This window comes from Dromiciops gliroides, chromosome 3, assembly GCF_019393635.1.
Source record: "Dromiciops gliroides isolate mDroGli1 chromosome 3, mDroGli1.pri, whole genome shotgun sequence".
Taxonomy (NCBI): domain Eukaryota; kingdom Metazoa; phylum Chordata; class Mammalia; order Microbiotheria; family Microbiotheriidae; genus Dromiciops; species Dromiciops gliroides.
In genome coordinates, this window is record NC_057863.1 from 57,139,475 (window position 1) to 57,160,383 (window position 20,909).

Below are 20,909 nucleotides of genomic sequence, written 5' to 3' on the forward strand. Positions count from 1 at the left end.
TTTGGGATGGTAATCTCATTTTATTAAAAGAATGGAAGTTCATGTGAGTGTGTCAATAACAATGTCATTTTCTTTTTTTTTTAGGAAATTAGTTTGTATTTCTAATGTGAAAAATTGACACTGTGTTTCAGGTTACACTGGTGAGCTTTGCCAGTCCATGGTGGATTACTGCATTTTAGAACCATGCAAAAATGGAGCAACATGCATTTCGAATCTCAGTGGATTCAGCTGCCAATGTCCGGAAGGTAAATAGCATCATTACTTAAACAATACGTTTTCTGTTAATTTTGTAAATATTATTTAGAAGCAATACTATTGGGTTTCCATTTTTAAAGTGTTTTTTAAAAGACTGTGTGTAGTAGGATTTTTTTTGTTGTTTTATGCTTCTAATAGAGGGAGGTATAGATTCTTATTCCTCTCCATATGGGAGAAGAATTTGAGTTATGTTGGTCTTTTTGGTATGAGAAATACTCTTGTGAAGCTCTATTATTTTAAAAATGCATTGAAAGCTATTTGGCACAGAAAAATGGAATCAATTTAAAACAATATTAATGGAGAGAATTCAGTGGATAAAAATTCTTTCAACTATTTTTTTTTGATTTATCCACTTTAAAAGATTTAAATGTCAATTTCATCTGTTGATTCAACTCTTTTCAGCTAGTAAATCAATTATGAAGTCTCATCAAATTAGACTTAGCTGATTGACTGTTGGGCCTCCCTAATTCCAGGACTGCTTTTCTCATTGAATATTTTTACTGCTTCGATTGTCTTTAGTGCGAAGTTATACCTGGAAAATTGGTTCTGTCAAGCCAGTGTTATTAATTGAGCGATTTTGAATTCTAAAGAAGTATATTCTTCCCATTTCAGTTTTGGGTGGATTTAAATTTTTATGTGTTTATTTATTTCTGATCTCTGCCATCAATTGTGCAATCTGCACAATAACACTAAAATAAAATATAATACAAATTAAGTTAAATAAAACCCCCAAAACAAAATAGCATCCTTGCTGTTGGTTTGCTGAAAGAGTCTATTGGCATCGTGAAGGAGCTTTCTCATGTTGTATAGCAAATTAGAAAGTGAGGCAGTATTGTGGATAATCTTGGGATCCAAAAGTCCCACTTCTGACACATACTTAACTATATAATTGTGGTTAATTTTACTTAACCTCTCAGTGCTCCAAGCAACTCTGAATCAAAAAACACTTTTAAAGTACCTACACACTGAAGAATACAAAAAAGGTAAAAAAAGAAACAACCTAGAAATGAAAAAGCAACAACAGTTCCTGCTCTCCAGGACCTTATATTCTAATAGGAAAAATACCATATACAGAAATAGATGTATATGAGATACATATGGAGTAGATGGAAGGTAATCTTGGGGGAAAGACACTTGCACTAGTGGGAAGTAGGGACCCTATGGAGTGTAGAGGACTGGGAAAGACCTCCTGCAGAAAGTGATGTCTTAGGTGAGGTGTGAAAGAAGCCAGAGATTGTAAAAGGCAAAGGTTAGTAAGTAGAGTCTTGTGACTCGGGCTCTAAGTTGTAGAACTCAGCAACATTCTAGAAGAAGTTTTCATATTGGGAGTTCCTTATTCCATGGATATCACAGGTCGCAATCTCTGAAAAGAGCATTGGGATTAGGAATCATAAGACTGGTTTTGCTTCTTACTACCTAGGTCTTTTGGTCAATAAACATTTATAGGCACTGTGCTAAGCAGGGAGGATACAAAGAGGCAACAAAAAAAGAAAGAAAAAAAGTCCTCTCTCTTAAAGAACTCAGTATAATGTGGGAAACACCATGTAGACAACTATATACAGAATTAAATGGAACAAAGAGAAGGCACTAGCATCAAGGGGGAAGTTTTTATTTCCATTCCCTTCAACAGGCTTCCTATAGAAGGAAGGATTTTAACTGGGACTTGAAGGACTAGGAAAGCCTGGATGGAAAGAATGAGGATGTGACCTTGGACAAATTATTTCCTCTTTCTGGGTCTTGGCTCCCTCATTTGTAAAACTGGGTGGTGCTGGTAGATGGACTAGATATAGCTGTTAGGTCTCCTACAGATTTTAATTGTTGTTCATAGAATAAACCCCCAAATCTGAAATAGCTTAGAAATTTATTAGGTTCTTTGGTAGTGGAGAGTGAGCCAGAAAAGTGTGGCTTCGTGTCCAGGCTCTGGATTTAGACAAAGATACCCTCCCCTGCCCCTCCCCCCACACACAGGGTACATACAGTTAAGCAATTTTGCCAAGAGGGCAATTTGAAAGCAAGGGAGATTGAGATAGATATAAATAACTGTAAACACCCAATCAAATTTGAGCAAAGCTAAAACACAAGGGAACCCAAAACACAAACTTATATGAACCTCAAATGATGCGGGTATGGGGAACCAAAACAAAAATGCTTTGGGTGGATCCAGGACCTGGGGGAACCCAATATCTAATAGCCATCTCCAGGATTCCTAGAGAGTTACTGGGGTGATCCAGTCATATTCTGAGGACACGATCTAGTCATATGTTCTCAGAAACCTTGATGCTACCTCCCCACTCCCAGCAATGACAAGTCTATTCTCCAAGCTCATCATAAGATAAATTAACCTCAGTAACAAATTAGATATTATTTTCTAGTGATAATACATCAAGAATTACAGATTACTGCTATGGTTTTTTTGCTAAATTGCTGTAAGGATTGAAAATGTTTTATATTAAACTACTCAATTTTAATTTTTATGAAATGTTTGCTTATAATCATTCATGGCTTTTGTCTATAGTGCACAGTAAGTACTTAATAAATATCTTTTGATTAATTATAAGTATGGGCTATACCTTTAAATAAAAGTTTTAATTGGAAGGCAAATTCCTTTTGGTATCAATATATTTATGATGGTGACATATGGAAGTCATTCACCTGTCTCTGCAGAATTGAATCTGAGAATCATCTAAATTGAAGGGGGGAAGAAAGCCATCTGTTGGGCATTGGAAGGTTGTAGCAATTCCACAGGATAGCAATCACAATGACAACAACAATAACTAACATTTGTGTAGCACTACCTATATGCCAGGCACCATGCTAAGCACTTTACAGTATTTATCTCATTTGATGCTCACAACAACCCTAGGAAATAGGGACTATTCTTATTCCCATTTTACATATGAAGGAACTGAGGTAAAGACAGGTTAAGTAACTTGTGTCTGGTCACACAGCTAGTAAGGGTCTGAGGCTGGCTTTGAGCTCAGGTCTTCCTAATTCTAGGCCCAGGGCTCTGTACATTGTGCCACCAGTTGAGGATGCCATAAGAAATATGAATAGAGTGGAGGGAAGATGGGCAACAAAGATGGGATGATCAGTGGAGAGATTGCACGCACTACTGGGATCCAGGCAATGTCAACAGATCGATAGCAGAAGCCCCAGCATGTTGAGTACACTGGGGAAGGTCTGATGGGAAGATGCAGACAAGCTGGATAAGCATGGAGGGGCCTCAATCTGCAGCTTCACATGGATGGGGTCCCTGAACTGCTCAAGTATTGAATTATGAGTTTTTATAGGCACCAGATTTTCACTTCTGATGATAAAAACAATCCAGAGCTTAGATACCAGAATATTAGACCTGCAAGAGACCTTCACTAACCCCCTCATTTTACAGATGAAGATGCTGAGGCTCTGAGGGAGGAAAGACTTGTCCAAGATCCTACAGGTAGTCCAGAGCAGAACCAGGATTCAGATCCAGTCTTCTGAATCTAATGTTCTTCATATGCCACCATATGCTACTTGTTTATTTCAAGATATAAATTCACAAATATTGGTCAGTAAATCAGTCAACAAGCATTTATTAAGTATTTTACTATGTACCAGACACTAGATTAAGTTCTGAGGATACAAGAAAAGGCATAAAAGAAAAGCCCCTGATCTCTAAATCTCTTCTTTAAAACAATTCAGAATTGTTTGTTGTAAATACAATGAGATGCATTTTTAGCAAATCCATAAAGGGGCCCATGAAGCTGTTGAAAGTAGGTTTTCAATATGGAAATCATTATTTTTTATCTTTATCCTTTTTCTGAGTCTGGGGGAGCCCTAGAGGGCCAGAGTAGCTTCCAGGCCTCCACTCTTTTTAACTCTAAGTCCTCTCCCAAGGGTCCAAGTTCATGGGCACAAAGAAGGCAAACACAGTTTGAAAAGGAAGAGAATGAATATCTAGACTTCTCAGAGTCAAGAGGGAATCCCAACAACAAGAGGAGAGATTATTTGTTCAAGATGGACTGTTGGTCCCTAAGACATTGATGAATAATCTTTTTGTTCAGTGCACATTTCCCATAAGATATGAAAAGAGACTCTTTTTTTGCTGGGCAATGAGGGTTAAGTGACTTGCCCAGGGTCACACAGTAAGCATAAAATGTATGAGGCCAGATTTGAACTTAGGTCTTCCTGAATCCAGGGCCACTGCTTTATCCACCGCACCACCCAGCTGCCCCAAGAGACTCATTTTGGGTGAGTCCTCTTATGACCTATAACTGGTAACATGTTCTGCCTTATCTCCTATGTAATGGGGGATGGGTTCTAAGCCCAGAATTTGGTGATGTGGGATCAGTTTCTATCCTGCACTCACTTCTCCTTTTCCTGCCCTGGGGGTTCTGTCTCAACTTTGGAAAGCTTCTCAATGAAAAGTGTATCTTCAGAATCTATTTCCCAGGACAGTGGACAAAGAATGCAAAATGACTATAAGAAAACCTTCAATTCATAAGCATAGGGGTATAAGATAAATTGAATTAGAAATTTTAAAAAAATATATTTCCTGTTTTTTAAGTTGATATGAGCAATATGATTTTCTGGAAGATCTTTGAAGTCCTTGTTTTTTTTTAATTGGGTGCATTTTAATTTGAAACATATAATTATGCATGTATACTGTGATTATCAGAATTTGAAAGAGTGTATAAAATGCAGATTTTATAAACAAGTGAACTTGACCTCATCTCCTACAATTTTCATCCAGTCTTGTTTTCTTTGAAGTATTGCATTGCCTAAATTTAGGTGGAATAAAATGAAAAAAAAATTATCTGTAGAAGAACATCACTATTCCTTCCAAAGGTGATATTTGTTTTCATATCTAATTACATTCCTGACACAAATGTATCCCTTTAAAGTGCACGATAATAAGAGATTAGTGTTGAGGATCAGTGATTCACTATCTACCTTGAGAAAATGTCTCATGTAAAATGTTTTAGGGAAACTCATATAAATAGACTTTTCCTTTTATGAATGAATAAAGCATTTATTAAATGCTTAATGTGTGCAAAGTAGTGTGCTCAAGTGCTGGGCATACAGATGGATGAGTAAGAGAGCCCTTGCTTTCATGGAATTCTCATTCTAAAGGGGGAGGCAACACATACAGGATGTTATGGCTGCAAGTCAGACAAAGGTTCCATGGTCCTTGGGATGCAATAGTGAAGCTATGGTGATGCCTCTTATTTGATGTTATTTTCACAAATAAAATCACATCAGTTTTCAATGCTAACGCATTTGACAGTGCCAAGGACTTTGGTAGTAAGAACTTTCTTTTTTTCTGGGTTTTTGATGGCTGGAGCTATGACCCCTGTAGGACCAATTCCCAGGCTACATCACCCAATGCTGATTTTTTTTACCAGCAAGGATATTTCAGATGTTGTATTGACCTAGACGAATGAATGAATGAATGAATGAATGAATGAATGAATGAATGAATGAATGAATGAATGAATGAATGAATCAGTCAATCAGTGAAAGTTCCTGAAGCATTTGCAATGTATCAGGCACTGCTTCAAGTCCTTTGCTTTGATTAGAATCTGTCATCATTCAAGTATGGTACCAACAGATGGAGATGGTTGTTAATGTCAGGACCAATCAGAATTCTGACTTTTCCACTGCAGAAATGGCATTTTGGCATGAAGCAGCTCATAGTCTTCTAATATGAGAGCCCCCTTAGACAAAGGTAGAACCTTGGTACACTGATAAGAATGACCAATTTGGGAACACAGGGCCTAGGTTCGAAATCCTCTACTGCCATATGCTACTGATGTTACACTGGGAACCTGCTTCGTCGCTCTGGATGTCAGTTTTCTCATCTGTAAAATGGCCAGATTGGACCAAATGACCATAAGGTCTCTCCTGACTCTATAGTTATGATTCTACGAATAACTCAGAACCTGCTAAAAATCACTAGCTAGTATTTATGTAGCATTTTAAGATTTGCATAGCGATTTACAAGTATAATCTCATTTTATCCTCTAACGGCCCTGGGAAAGGGGCACTATCATTATTCATTCTGTAAAAAGACAGAAGCAGACAGAGATGACGATGACTTGTCTAGGGTCCCACAGCTAGTAAGGGTTGGAGTCCAAATTTGAATTGAGGACTTCCTAATTCCAGGTCTCGAACTCTATTTATGGTAAAAACCAGCTGCCAGCACCCAAAAAACTCCTTGTTAAGTGGGCAAATACATCCTTTAGTGTGATTAAGCAGAAGGAAAAAAAGGATATACATATTCATTAGTAATAGAAGAAAGTGTCAACTGTGAAGAGGTTCTAACCATCAGGGAAGATTTGTTCTTCAAATTTTAATAGCAGCTTTTTGATTCCTTGTGTCAAAAATGAGTAATGAAAACAACTCTGCACCTCTTAATAGGTGCTAGTAAATTAGTATTCTTTTATTTGTTTATTTACTTATCTGTCTGTCTATCTATCTATCTATCTATCTATCTATCTGTCTGTCTGTCTGTCTGTCTGTCTGTCTGTCTGTCTGTCTGTCTGTCTGTGTCTGTCTATCTATCTATCTATTTATTCATTCATTTATTTATTTATTCATCTATCTATCCATTCATTCATCTATCTATCTGTCTGTCTATCTATCTATCTATCTATCTATCTATCTATCTATCTATCTATCTATCTATCTATCTACCCATTCATTCATTCATTTATTTTGTGGGGCAGTGAGGGTTAAGTGACTTGCCCAGGGTCACACAGCTAGTGTCAAGTGTTTGAGACTGGATTTGAACTCAGGTCCTCCTAAATCCAGGCCCAGTGATTTATCTACTGTGCCACCTAGCTGCCCCAGTACATTAGTGTTCTAAATTCTTTTGACACTTTCAACTTCACACATATTGGGCCCCCATAATATTCTTTTTTTTTTTTTTTAAGTGAGGCAATTGAGGTTAAGTGACTTGCCCAGGGTCACATGGCTAGTAAGTGTTAAGTGTCTGAGGCCGGATTTGAACTCAGGTCCTCCTGAATCCAGGGCTGGTGCTTTATCCACTGTGCCCCCCCCAATATTCTTAAATGAACACTTTATTGGGTGGAAATGGTATAAATTATGAGAAAACACACATTACAAACAAAAGTGATGATTCAGCTGAAGAATCATGGAGTGCTCAAGACTACACTTGTCTGAAAATGCTCATATGTCTTACAGGGCGAATGTGTGTGTGTGTGTGTGTGTGTGTGTGTGTGTGTGTTCTTCCCTTTCTGTGTCATATTTAGGCAAGTGTACAATCATGTATTTGTCAATTTTCTTGTTTGTTAAAGATTTTTTATATACTTCCATGATCACTACCACCACCACCACCACTACTGCTAGAAATAGTTCTTCTTCTTCTTCTTCTTCTTCTTCTTCTTCTTCTTCTTCTTCTTCTTCTTCTTCTCCTCCTCCTCCTCCTCCTCCTTCTCCTCCTCCTCCTCCTCCTCCTCCTCCTCCTCCTCCTCCACTACCATCACCACCACCACTACTACTTCTATGGACTAGACCTTTGACTTCATTGGTATAGGATATTTGTGAATGAGAAGACTTCTTCTACCAATACAAATCATGGTTGCAGAGAATTTCAAGAAGACATTGGAAGATGAAACAACTTTCTCAGCTACACATGCCCAGATTTGTTAGATGTGGATGGTCCTTGAATCAAAGTCTTATGGACTGCAAAGCTATCTATTTATCTATTTTGTAACATTTCTTCTTTACATGTACACATACATTGTATATACAGGGTGGGCCAGAAGTCATTTAAGGCTTTCAATATTTAATAATTCCTTAATTTTTTAAATCTGTAATACCATACCATCATATACAATATATATATAAGAAATACATTTACATTATGTGTGAAAAATCAAATTTCATAAATAGCTAAAAATAAAGAAAAATGATTTTCAAAAAGTTATTAAAACATCATGATTTTTGGCCCACCCTGTACTTAATACACAATATAATGTTATGCATATGTAGTAACATACATATGTATGTATATGTGTGTATATAGATTATATGTAATATATGTGGCGGAAATGTGTGCTGCATATGGAGGGACATGCTATGACTCTTGACTGGTGGACAGAATGATGAGCTTAGAATAGTAGACATACACAGGAAGTCATTTGGGTGAGAGCTGGGTTACATTTGTCTATATTTATATAGATATTTACATACATTCACACACAAATATGTATATAAAACACAAACATATACACAATACACATATAAACACACATGCATATACACATGTGTATATATGTGTGTATGTGTGCATACATACATATGCATACACATACATGCATATATATTTATATATAATTTGTGAAAGAAAAGTAAGGAAATTCACCATGTCCATGTTAGTATTTCACAAGTGACATGGTTCGGGAAGGAGTGGGCCTGTCTGTTGCTTCTTGAATGCTATAAACCAATCTCCCTCTCTTCAGGTAACCTTGCAGCTGTGATCCTATTATCAGGAGCAGAACATCAGTTTTAGAGGGAAGCTGTTTTGATTAGAATATATTTGAATTTCATTAAAATGTTTGGTCTTGTAATTCCAAAGTTTCACTTGTAGACTTCATTTCCATGTTTCTTGAGAAAGGACACTGTCACATAAATTAAGAGTTGAAGGGAAACACATTGAAAAATTGGTAGCAGCTGCTGGGCATGGTGGCATAGGGCCATATTGCCTGCTCCACTGGGAGGTTAAGGCTGGTACTTTGAGCTTGGAAGCTCTGAACTGCAGTGGATGAAGCTAATTGGGAGTCTGCAGCCAGTCAGCCAGCAAGTATTTATAAAGCACCTACTATGCGTCAGGCACTGTTCTAAGGGCATTGAGTCCAATACCAATATGGTGAGTCCTTGAGAGTGTGGAAAGAGATACCAGGCTGTCTAGGAAGGGATGAAGTGACCCAGATTGGAAATGAAGCAGATCAAACATTCTGTGCCAAATGACAGTGGGATCTGGCCAATGAGTAGCCTCTATGCTTCAAGTTTGGATGAGATAGGGAGACCTAGTCTCAAAAAAATTGAGGAAGGAATGAATGAGAATATTTGTTGTGCATATTTTTGTACCTCCAAGAACAGTGTGACACAATGGATATAATAGTGAACTTAAAGGCAGGAAGAACCAAGTTCAAATCCTGCCTCTGATTCTCTGTGACCATGTGCAAAATATTTTATCTTCTCGCACTTCATTTCTTCATCTGCAAAAGGAGAAGGTTGGCATAGATTTACTCAAGTTTTAAAGCATGATTTTATGATCCTATTAATTGTTGGAATATCACAAAAGAAAATGAAATAAAGTTTGTTATTTAATGTTATCCATCTCTCTTTCTACCTACCAGTCTTCTCTCATCTCTTTCTCTCATCTCATCTCTATCTCTGTCTTTGTTTTTCTCTCTCCCCCACCTATCATCTATGTCTGTCTGTCTGTCTACCTATCATCTATTTATCTGTCTATCTGTCTATATCTATCTATCTATCTACCTATCTCTATCTATCATCTATCTATCCATCAATCCATCTATCTATCTATCTATCTATCTATCTATCTATCTATCTATCTATCTATCTATCTATCTATCAATCATCTATCTATCTCTGTTTATATGTCTGTTGATATCTGTCACTATTTTTCTATCATCTAGCTATCTCTCTCTTTTAGTTACTGGTTATATCCCCTCAATAGATTAGAATCTCCCCAAAGGCAGGTCCCATTGCTGTCTCACTTTTTTGGTCTTTGTATCCCCAGCATCTAACACAATGCCTGGTACATAGTAAGAACTAATAAATGCTTGTCCACTGATTATTTGATTGAAAATTTCAAAGAGGAAGTTAGCACATTAATATGAATTCCTTGACCATAATCATGGGTGGATTTGCATTCAAGTTCTCACTCTCCTAGTGGTTGTGCTGCCTGGAGTCTCAGTTTCTTCATTTGCAAAATGAAGGTTTGGGGTTGTATGATCCCTGTTTTCCCTTCCAACTTGAAATATTATGGAGCATAAACTATTTAAGGGAATTACTAAATCATTGAGACGAAGTCCAAGGGACTTTGGCTAGAAGCACAACCCTGCTTTTCATCTCTCTCCCTTCTTTAATCACTGAGCTAAAATATAAGGAGAAATGGATATTATGAAATTCCATTTAGGCTTAGGCCACCCAGACAAAGACCACCCAGCTTATATACTAACAAAATATTTAATACTGATATTTGGTGAGCAAGAGAAATTTGGAACGTTATAGAACTGATTGAGCAGCCAAAAGCATAAACTAGAAATATAATAAAATAGGAAAAATGCTAATGCTTTATGGATTTAATAGAAATTTCATTACATGGTTGGAAGGTGCTAGTAAATATTTGCATGACTTGGTCCAAATCTTACCAGGAATTAATATATTCTGTTTCAGACATCTCCATAATAGAAAAAAATCCAGAGAGTTCTGGATGATAAATATCTTCTTTCCCTTTCCTACTCTTTGAAATTGAGAGATTGACATCTGGGGAAAGTTGTGAAATTATAGAGGTTTAGATCACAGGAGTGAGAGACAAAATCATGAATGTCAATCCAAGGCTGGGTCTGCATGATTCCAAAGCAACCACATACAACAATGAGAACACAGCTCAGTTTAGCCATTTGGCGAATAGTTCGTCTATTCTACTTTCTTTCTATCTTTCTATCTTTTTTATCTTTTACTTTTTTATTATTTTTATCTTTTCTATCTTTTTTTATTCTATCTTTCTACTGCCTTGATTTTTTTCAGTGAATTGACAGATCAATTCAGGGAAGACAGTGAACCTGATAATGAACTACATGGACACAAAGATGAGAGGATGCTTAGAAAAGTGAAAAACACTTAACACCAGGCTTGAAATAGGATTTTTAAATGAGTTAAATAAAATAAAATAAAATCTTTTTTGGAATTTCAGAGAAAATGATAAGCTTACAGAAGTAAAAAGAATACAAAACTTCATTTTTTCATACTCTAAGAAGTACTTTTAAAATCTTGAAGAAGCAATGCTAATAATAATAGTTCATGTTTCTCTGGTGCTTGATTTACACAGTACATTATTTATAACCATCCTGCAAGAGAGACAATAATCCTGTGTTTGCAGGGTATTAGATTTTGTTGCCTGTAAATTATATGTAGTTTTGTTTTTGTTTTTGTTTTTGCTTTCTACACCTTATTGCTCTGTATGGCTGCAGGGTGTGGGGGAGGGAGACAGAGTGAGTGAGTGAGTGAGAGAGAGAGAGAGAGAGAGAGAGAGAGAGAGAGAGAGAGACAGAGAGACAGAGAGAGACAGAGAGAGAGACAGAGACAGAAAGAGATAATTAAGAGAGAGAGAATAAGAGAGAGAGAGAGAGAGAGAGAGAGAGAGAGAGAGAGAGGGAGAGGGAGAGAGGGAGAGAGAGAAGAGGAGGACAAGGAGGAAGGGAGAGACAGATAGAGAGAGAGACTCTAAGTCAGGACAACCTGGCTTCAAGTCTTGCCATGTAACCCTGAACAAATCCTTTCCAAGCTCCATACTGTCATCAACTTTCTAAGACACTAAGTTGCAGAACAGGTGACATTGCATTGGTGGTTGGTTTTCTCACCAAGGTTCCTTATGCATTTGCCATCCTGAATCTGAATCTGGATAGCTAAAGAGTATATACATATATATATATATGTTATTTAGGTAGCTAAATACCACACTTAGGTAATTCTCTCTTAAAGCTGATTGTTTGTTCTTTAGTCTCATTATCTAAAGACATATGAAGGATGGCAGTTGCATCTGATGATGTTCTAGGTTTTAAACCAAGTAATACAGACCTACTTGTTCTTTGTCCTTCATTCTCAGAAAGAACCAATGATATCATGAGAGCGATGTCTTGACTTGAGTGGGAATTGACTTTGAGTGAGGCAGAGTTGTGCAAGGTTGTCAGCCTCTCTCCCTTCCTGAGTCATCCAAGTCCAGCAGCAAGACAAAAGTCAAGATGACTGGCATCCTAGCTTTCTAGAAAAAGTTTAAGATGGGCAGCCTTGGGTACAGATAGAGATAAACGACACATAAAATAGCTGAGCCAACATTATGATTTTTTTGGACAAGGTGGAGCTAAAGGAAATTTATTTTAGGGGACCTGCCTGGGTTAAATCCCCAGCTTCACCACTTGTAAAACCTGGAGTAAGTTACTTAAAACTTTCTGTGCCTTGGTCTTCTCATCTGTAAAAAGTGGAAGTTGAACTAAGTGGCATCAATGATTCTTTCCAACTCTATGATCCTATGATTCCCCTCACCCCATAACAAGGAGACTCCTAGCCAGTAAGCCTGGAGAACTGAGTTCTGTTCGTTTGTTTGTTTTTGCAGGGCAATGAGGGTTGCCCAGGGTCACACAGCTAGTAAGTGTCAAGTGTCTGAGATCGGATTTGAACTCAAGTCCTCCTGAATCTAGGGCTGGTGCTTTATCCGCTGTGCCACCTAGCTGCCCGCAAGACCTGAGTTCTGAAACAAGGTCTTCCTTTGATAGGCTATGTGACCCAGGATAAGCTGCTTAATTTCCCAAGGCTTCAGTTTCCTCATTTGTAAAAAGGTTCCTTTTAATTCAATAGTCTGTGATTCCTGTGATAGATGTTTTGCTGAACATTCCAGTGAAATATAAGATAATGAAGCATTAGCTGAATGAGTGAAATTTTACTTTTATTTTTCTCTTTCAAAACTCTTCTAGTCCCACTGGAGACAAGACTGCCAAAGTGAATAAGATATTCATACTACTCCTTAGTAGTGCTCATTTACCTTGGGGTATTTTTCCAGTATTATTGTGTGTGTGTGTGTGTGTGTGTGAGAGAGAGAGAGAGAGAGAGAGAGAGAGAGAGAGAGAGAGAGAGAGGCCTAAGAAGAGCTGCACAAATTTTTCAGGCATAACACTATTTTTTAGTGTCCCCCAAATAGCACATATTTAATATTTTCAGCTGTCACTCTGGTCTAGTTCTTGTCACCTAAGAACCATCTTTCCAATATCTTCTTTTTTCTGTAGAGTATGAAAAAGACTCGTTTTATCCAGGATCATGTTGTATACTTCTATTGGCTTGTAGAGATAACCAATGTGTCAGCTGACTGGTTGCTTATTCTGTTGTAGAGGTTGCCATATTCATGAAGTATCCCCTCCCAGTATGACTTTCCAGTAATGTCATGAATACACTATAACCAAATCCCCAATATTATCTTTATAACTGTACTGTAACATCATTTGGCCAGTGGCTTCTAATGAAATAGTGGAATAAATATGGGACTTGGTGTCTGAAGGTTGGAGTTAGAACACTGACTCTCCTCCTTATTAGCTGTATGGACATGGGCAAGTCACTTGACATCTTTAAGGTTTAGTGCCTTGAGCTATGAGAGGAACATGATAAATTTTGCACTCTTTCCCTTGCAGAGATGTTATGGGAGGAAAGTGCTTTGCAAGCTTAATGGCACTGTATCTCTATCTATCTCTATATGCATCTGTATATCTCTGTATGTATAGATGCAGATAGATATAGATTTATGGATACCTATATTTATATAGATATCCATATCTGTATTTGTATCTATTTATATCTGTATCTAAATCTCTGTATTTATATCCATATCCATGCCCATGCCCATAGCCACATCCACATCCACATGTACTTTATATACATGCCTATACATCTCTCTCTCTCTTTCTCTCTCTCTCTTTCTCCTCCCCCCCCTCTCTCTCTCCCTCTCTCTCTCTGTATGTGTGTATTAATTTAAATACTTCAAGGGTCTACAGTTTCATAATGTAGATGTCAAACCTGTCCTAGCCTTAGAAGATGATCTTTGTAAGTTGTCAAGGCTAAAGATTCCTTATCTTGCAGTTAGTTTTCTGATGATGATGAGTGCTTTTCACATTCACTAAATTGCTTCCTAAATAACAAGGCAACAGGCAGCTTATTAGCAGGTCATACCTGAAGCTTTTTCAGCTTGATAGGACCTGCTGAAAGTACTATTCTGCTGGCAAAACCTCTGAGAATTCAGTGTCACTTCCATGACAAGATGACACATTGGAAAAGAACTTTAGAAGAGGCTTATTACTATTCTAATGATGTTGTTCTCATGAAACCAACTGACCCCCATAATGTTGTTATACTCAATACCAGGTTTGGGCACAACTAATTGTCAGTATTAGGCAGGGCATGCCTGCACATAGATTCAGGCAGGCAATCTGGCCACTTTGGCTTTCCTATGAGGAGCCATTGAACCCCATACAATTAGGAGCTATATAAAACTGGAGGATAAATGTGCTCATTATACTGTGAGAAAACAACCATGTAACTCCATATAAATACTCTTGTTTGAATGAAATTTAAAGTGCTTGGGAGGGGGGAGAAGGCTAAACTCCTTTAAAAGGCAGGCTTAGTGGGTGTTAGATTAGTTAATCCGTAATCTTGAAATAGTCATGTAATCTATTGTCCTATTAATGATCTTTGTTTTTCTACTGTCATTTGTGTATATATACTTATGAGACCCACCCCAACCACCAAGTATCTTCTATAAAAAAGAAAAGCAATCAAGTAAAACCAACTGACAGTAAAATTCTCTGATAGCACATACAACATTTTACATATGTAGGCCTCCACCTCTCTAATGAAAGGAAGAAGCTCTATGCATAAAATAACATTTAAAGTCACTTGGATCTTAAGAGATCAGCTGGAGGGGGCAGCTAGTTGGTTCAGTGAATAAAGCACCGGCCCTGGATTCAGGAGTACCTGAGTTCAAATGCAACCTCAGACACTTGACATTTACTAGCTGTGTGACCCAGGGCAAGTCACTTAACCCTCATTGCCCCACCAAAAAAAAAATCAACTGGAAAAGGAAGGGTTGAAAATCAGTTAGCAAATTGATAACTAAGATGAATTTCCTGATGGAGAGTCACGTGCAAATAGTAGGAGGCAATGATCTTAGTGCTGTCTTCTTTTGGCCACGAAGAAGAGAGAATTTACTAGTTAGTAACAGAGAGAAGTTACATTGTTGGAAGGTGGTTCTTTCTTGACCAAAAGGATACAGGAGACTACCTTTGGTCCTTGGGATAAGTAGGAGGCATATGCAGATAAAGTTTTTTTTTTTTCTCTAGGATGATTAGCCCCCGCTAGAATGGAATTGATAACTGCTAGTGGGAGGTGTTGTTGTTGTTGTTGCCAAAACCAGAAGTCAAAGTATGACCTATAGCTGTACATAAAGCCTAGAAAGCTTTTAGCCCACAGTAGTTCAAGGAGAATAAAAGTTGTTTCTTATTTAGTAAGGAGAATTGGCAGTAATTAATGACCATTAAGTCAAATAATGGTCAAAAACCTTTGATGATTAATATGATACCTAATATATACTTAAGTGTGTATATTTCTTTAAACCTTGCTCAAAACCATGTTTTACATTATTGGGAGGGGGGAGGATAGGAATTAATTAAAAGGGTGGGTCTAGACAACTTCAGCCAACCAAATCAAAGATTCAACCCTGATCCTTTCTATAAGGTAGGCATAATCAGACATATCTCAGGGCACCACATTCCTCTAGCTGCAGTTCCTTGAATTATAGGGTAAGAAATTAAAATAAAATGATCACAGATTCAGAGCTGAAAAGGGGCCATTCAGTCCAACCCTCTCAATTTTCAGATGAGAAAAAATGAAGCCTAGAGATGTTACGTGACTTGCCCATGGTCACACAGCCAACACAATATTTGAACCCAGGTTTTCTGATTCTCAAACCTACCCTCCTTCTGCATAATCATTCATCATGATGTTGGTCTTGTAGGCCCAAGCCTTGGTCTGTGTAATGGAAAAGTCAGAAACCCCGGCCAGCCGTGAAGGATGTTAGTTGTTTCACAGTTGAATGAATGAGCTCTTTATTTCCATGGGCTTTTATTAGGATCGTGCTTAACTGCTCCTCTGATGGCTCAGGATTTTCACTGTACTATAGGAACCTCACGATGTAAATGGCATTAGCAGCAGAAAATAGGCCAATATTGAAAATCACACAGCAGGCCAATGAAAATGTCAGTGGAGACCATCGCAAAATAATGTGAGAGTTATGTACTTTTGGTTTGTTTTTCGTTTGCCTGGCACAGTAGTTGGCAGGCTCCAAGTATTCAGATATTGTTCATTTATTTCTAGAGTAAGTTTTGGGCAGCTGGGTGGTGCAGTGGATAGAGAACTTAGTCTGGAGTCAGGAAGATTCATCTTCATGAGTTCAAATCTGGCCTCACTTCACCCTGTTTGCCTCATTTTCCTCATCTGTAAAATGAGCTAGAGAAGGAAATGACAAGCTGCTCCACTATCTTTACCAAGAGAATCCCAAATGTGGTCCCAAGGAGTTGGACATGACTGAAAAATGACTAAACAGAGTAGGTTAGGTGACATTTTGGAGTTTGTCACTTTCGTACGGAACAACCCTTAATAGCGATCATTGTTTCTTGATGAATTTATGAATGAAAGCCAGATGTGGGAGAGCATCTTGTGAAATCTGACCTAAGCTGTTCTCCTAGAAGATGACAAATACAAAAGATTTGGGATTTGGGAGGACAGGGACCATTTTGGGACACGACAGGGTTGAATGGAGAGTCAGAGTTGTCTCTGGAGAGTCAGTCAGAACGGATTTGGTTTTCCTTCAGAGCTGGGAGCTAAGAGTCTAACCAGCCTGAATAGTTGGGGTTGGAAGACATGGGAAAGTGTGTGTCTAAGGAGGGGCCAGACTTTTCTTAGGATTTGGACAAAGCTAAACTCGAAATGTATCTAGTTCTTGCCCTAATGTTAATCATGTCATAATAGATCTTTGTCAGTGCCAAGAATTTCAGTAATTCTTTTGGATGTAAGGCAAGGAAGCAGGACCAAGAATGGGGAACAAGTGTGGGACTGAAGGGTTGGGAGTAGAGAAAGGAATGGGCTAGATATCAGAACATATTTGGAAGTTGATGGTCATAGATTCAGACCTAAATAGGTACAGACCTAAAAGGGTCCCCAGAAACCATTTAGTCCAGCCCTCTCATTTTAGAGATAAGAGCTTCAGGCTTCATTTTGTGAGTTACCCAAGGGCACAACGGTAATAAAAATCCAGTAGGATGTACACTTTTATTCAAAAGCTTTGACTTTTTCCATAAGACCTGAGAATCTCAAACTTGGTAAGAAGTTCAGAGGAGGGGAAGTGAATTGATCATCTGAACCAGAGGATGTGTCTAAAATCCAGGGATTCTGGCAAGACTTTCAGGATTAGGATGGTAGCAAAGGTCAGAGCAAATAATAGCACAGGAACTCGGTGAGTCAGGCTGGGTATTGGGGAAGAAGATTAGGTAATAGGGTCTCAGGATGTGACTAGTCTGGTAAAATGCAGGGCAGACCCAGCTATTACAGGTCAGATCAAGCAGGAGGTAAATAGGTTGAAAATGTGGGAGTGTGGTATCATGGCAAGAGCACTGGAAAGGGTTGAGTTCAAATGCTGGTTTGTTTCTTATCAAGTACAACTTCAAGGGTCAGATCTAAGTTTGAACTACAAATGGATGATTGCTGAGTCAAAGAATCAGACAAAATGGGATTAAAGGTATTTAAGTTTTCCATTGTACTCTCCTAGTTCTTCTCCCTTAGCTCATTCCTTTATTCTCCTTCACCCAAAGCTCTTTTTTGTTCCATCCTAAATATAAGAATTTCTTGAGATCTCTCTTTGATCTCACTTCCCCCTTGGAGAGTCTATCTGCTTTCATGGATTCCGCTATCACTTAGGAGGGGTCCTTATGTTTGTAAGTATGAATATCTCTAGGGATTTACATTACTGAATCCTTGGGGCTAAAGGATAGTCATTAAGGGTTTCTGTCTTGTCTTCCTTGTTCTTCTGATAAAGCTTTCATCTGTCATGTAATGTCATGTAAAGTGTCAGGAAAATAATGTGTTCTCAAGTATGAATTGGGTCTCATTATACAGGGCAGGATTGTAGAATTGTAGGTCTTACAGCATTTTAGAAATCATGTAATACATCCCACTCATTTTACAGATGAGTAAATCCAGTCCTAGAGAGGTCAAATGACTTGGGTAGTTAGTCAGCTGGTAAGTATCAAAGTTGGGATTTGAAATCTCCTGACTACAAGTCTCATCTGCTTTCTTCTATACCCCAGTACCTCAGTGGAACCAGATAGACATTCCTACAGGTACTCTTGGATGAGTCATATGAACCAAAAATAACAAAGAAGTTTCCCTGAAAGGTACCTACACCCTTTGTGACAAGACTGAAGGTCATTATAATCTTTTTTTTTTTTTTGCTTTTTGTTTTTGTTTTTGTTTTTTTGTTTTTACAGGGCAATGGGGGTTAAGTGACTTGCCCAGGGTCACACAGCTAGTAAGTGTCAAGTGTCTGAGGCCAGATTTGAACTCAGGTCTTCCTGAATCCAGGGCCGGTGCTCTATCCACTGCGCCACCTAACTGCCCCAGGTCATTATATTCTAATGATGAAATCAGTAGAGGATAGATGAGTTCATCTAAAATCTCAGGCAGTCCTACATCTTTTAAGCACTTCTGGGATTCAAATTATAGAAAAAGAATATGGAACCAAACTTTGAGTTTTAGCTTCCTATTTAATCCAGGAAGGGTTTAGATGATCATGATGTCTACTTTTGACTTTAAATTTAACCCTTCATGGGGAAACTCAGTTTCTACCATCTTCCCCTCCCCCCCCCCAAGACAGATCACTTTTGGAGCCACTTCATTGTTTAGTGAGAGAAAGCATCCTATAATTTTGGGTGTATCATCATAAAGACACTTTGTACATACAGAAATTGACTTCTGAGTATGTCAACACATCATGATGAACATAAACCACTATTTTTAACCAAAGACAGTTTACCTGTAATATAGAACAATTGCTTTGCCCATTGAAAATATTAACAAAATGGTATGAGGTGATTTTAAAAGCCCTTTCTATTTTCTCAGAAGACCAAATATTTCCAATCAACCTCAAGACCATAACATTGCAATATTTACTAATTTTCACATCTCTCTTAAGTGCAAAGATAAACCAATGTTCTTATGAGGTCCTGAGAAGTTAGGTTACTTGACCAAGATCACACAGAGAGTAAGTAATAGAGCTGGGATTTGAACCTGGGTTTTCAAGTCTCCAAATCTAGGGCTTTTATCTCTGTATCACATATTTTTCTCAGAAAAATTATTGATACTATTTTAATGCATAACATTCTTCACTAATATTGTAAAGCCTTCTGACCTTCATGTTTACTTCTGACAGTACCTCATTATCATGACTTCATTATTTTGAAATTTAAAATTGTTAGGAAATTTCTTGTTTCCACCTTGATTCTTTTACTCTAATAATATATAGATATCCCTGGGGGTGTTGGCTTCTCCCATTTATATGATAAAATATTCCAGGGACATGATATTTTGAAGTCTTCTCTAACAAATATTGGTTAGAATCCATTATTTTTCACCAACAGGGCTGAAGTTAAATATAACAAATTATATGTATTCCTGCATTAACCTACATGATTCTCAGGTAGATTTTTTTTCTATAGCTATACTTTACTTACTTTCTATTTTAAACCTTTAATCTTTCATCCTCATTTGCTTCCTTTCCTGCAATCAATTGTTTCAAATCTTTGGGCTGCTAACATTACTTCAGTATGGCTTGAGATGTACTTTTTCTTTCCAGCAATTTTTCCTTCTCTCTGAGATATTTCCTGTTGTTGCCCTGTGATTGCATACTCCCTTATGCCTTGAAATGAACCATTCTCTCTGTGCTGCACAATTCTCTCAGCAGGATGCTGCACATATAATATGAAAATGCACTATCTTACTCACTTTCAAAGAAAAGAATTTTAAATATTATTATGCGATTCCTACCCCCCAGGAGTGGGGAGAGGAATGGGGTCTCCTTTGCCCTTATAAATAAGAGTGAGAGGAAAAAATCCTTTTTGGAAAATGGAAACATAGCCTAATCTATAATTTGAAATGATGAACTAGAGCCCATGTCCACTTAAGCCAAATTTAACTAGGAATACTTTATTCAAGGGGGGAGGTGGGAGGTAGGAACCAAATCCAAGACTGAAATCTAAAACCAAGGAAATTAGGATGGGGTCAGGAAGAACAGACTACTGAGGAGAGTATGGGCATCCCTGAAATCTTATGGAACTTCCTCATCTAAGACCATATTCTCTTATGGTAGCGGTTCATCATTTCTTTTAGAACTGTTACCTTGTTTATATGCTTTCCAGGTCTATGATTAGAACAGCTTCCAAAACACCTCTGCACTTCTCATTCCAAATTAAGACCTTTAGGGAGGTGGCATGGTTATTTCTGTAGCGGACTAGCCATGGCATTGGAACTCCCAGTTTCATGTCTTACCTCTGACAAGATCTGGAGCTAGACCTTTTCACATAAGGAAGTTGGGCTTGCAGAAGCCTCAGGTCTGATATAGTAAGTTCTATATACAACTTCTGCTTTAAGTGTCCGTGGTGTCTTTGGTATGGCTATTTCCTCTATAAACTCAGATCACAGCCCCTCTTTAAATAAGGATATGGGCTTTGAGAGGTGCCATTAGCAATAGCTTCTTTACCTGTTAGTTGGCTTCCCTGAATGTAGCTAGGCTATTCCTCATAATAGTC

At 37.8% G+C, this 20,909-nt stretch overlaps 1 protein-coding gene across 1 annotated transcript in view; it reads left to right on the plus strand.

Annotated features, from left to right (window-relative positions):
• Nucleotides 1-20,909, plus strand: part of DNER (delta/notch like EGF repeat containing) — a 287,309-nt gene that overhangs the window by 185,609 nt on the left and 80,791 nt on the right. Inside the window, exon 7 of the mRNA XM_043993335.1 lies at nucleotides 132-245. Coding sequence (XP_043849270.1) covers nucleotides 132-245 — 114 coding nt within the window. The remainder of the gene's footprint in view (nucleotides 1-131; nucleotides 246-20,909) is intronic.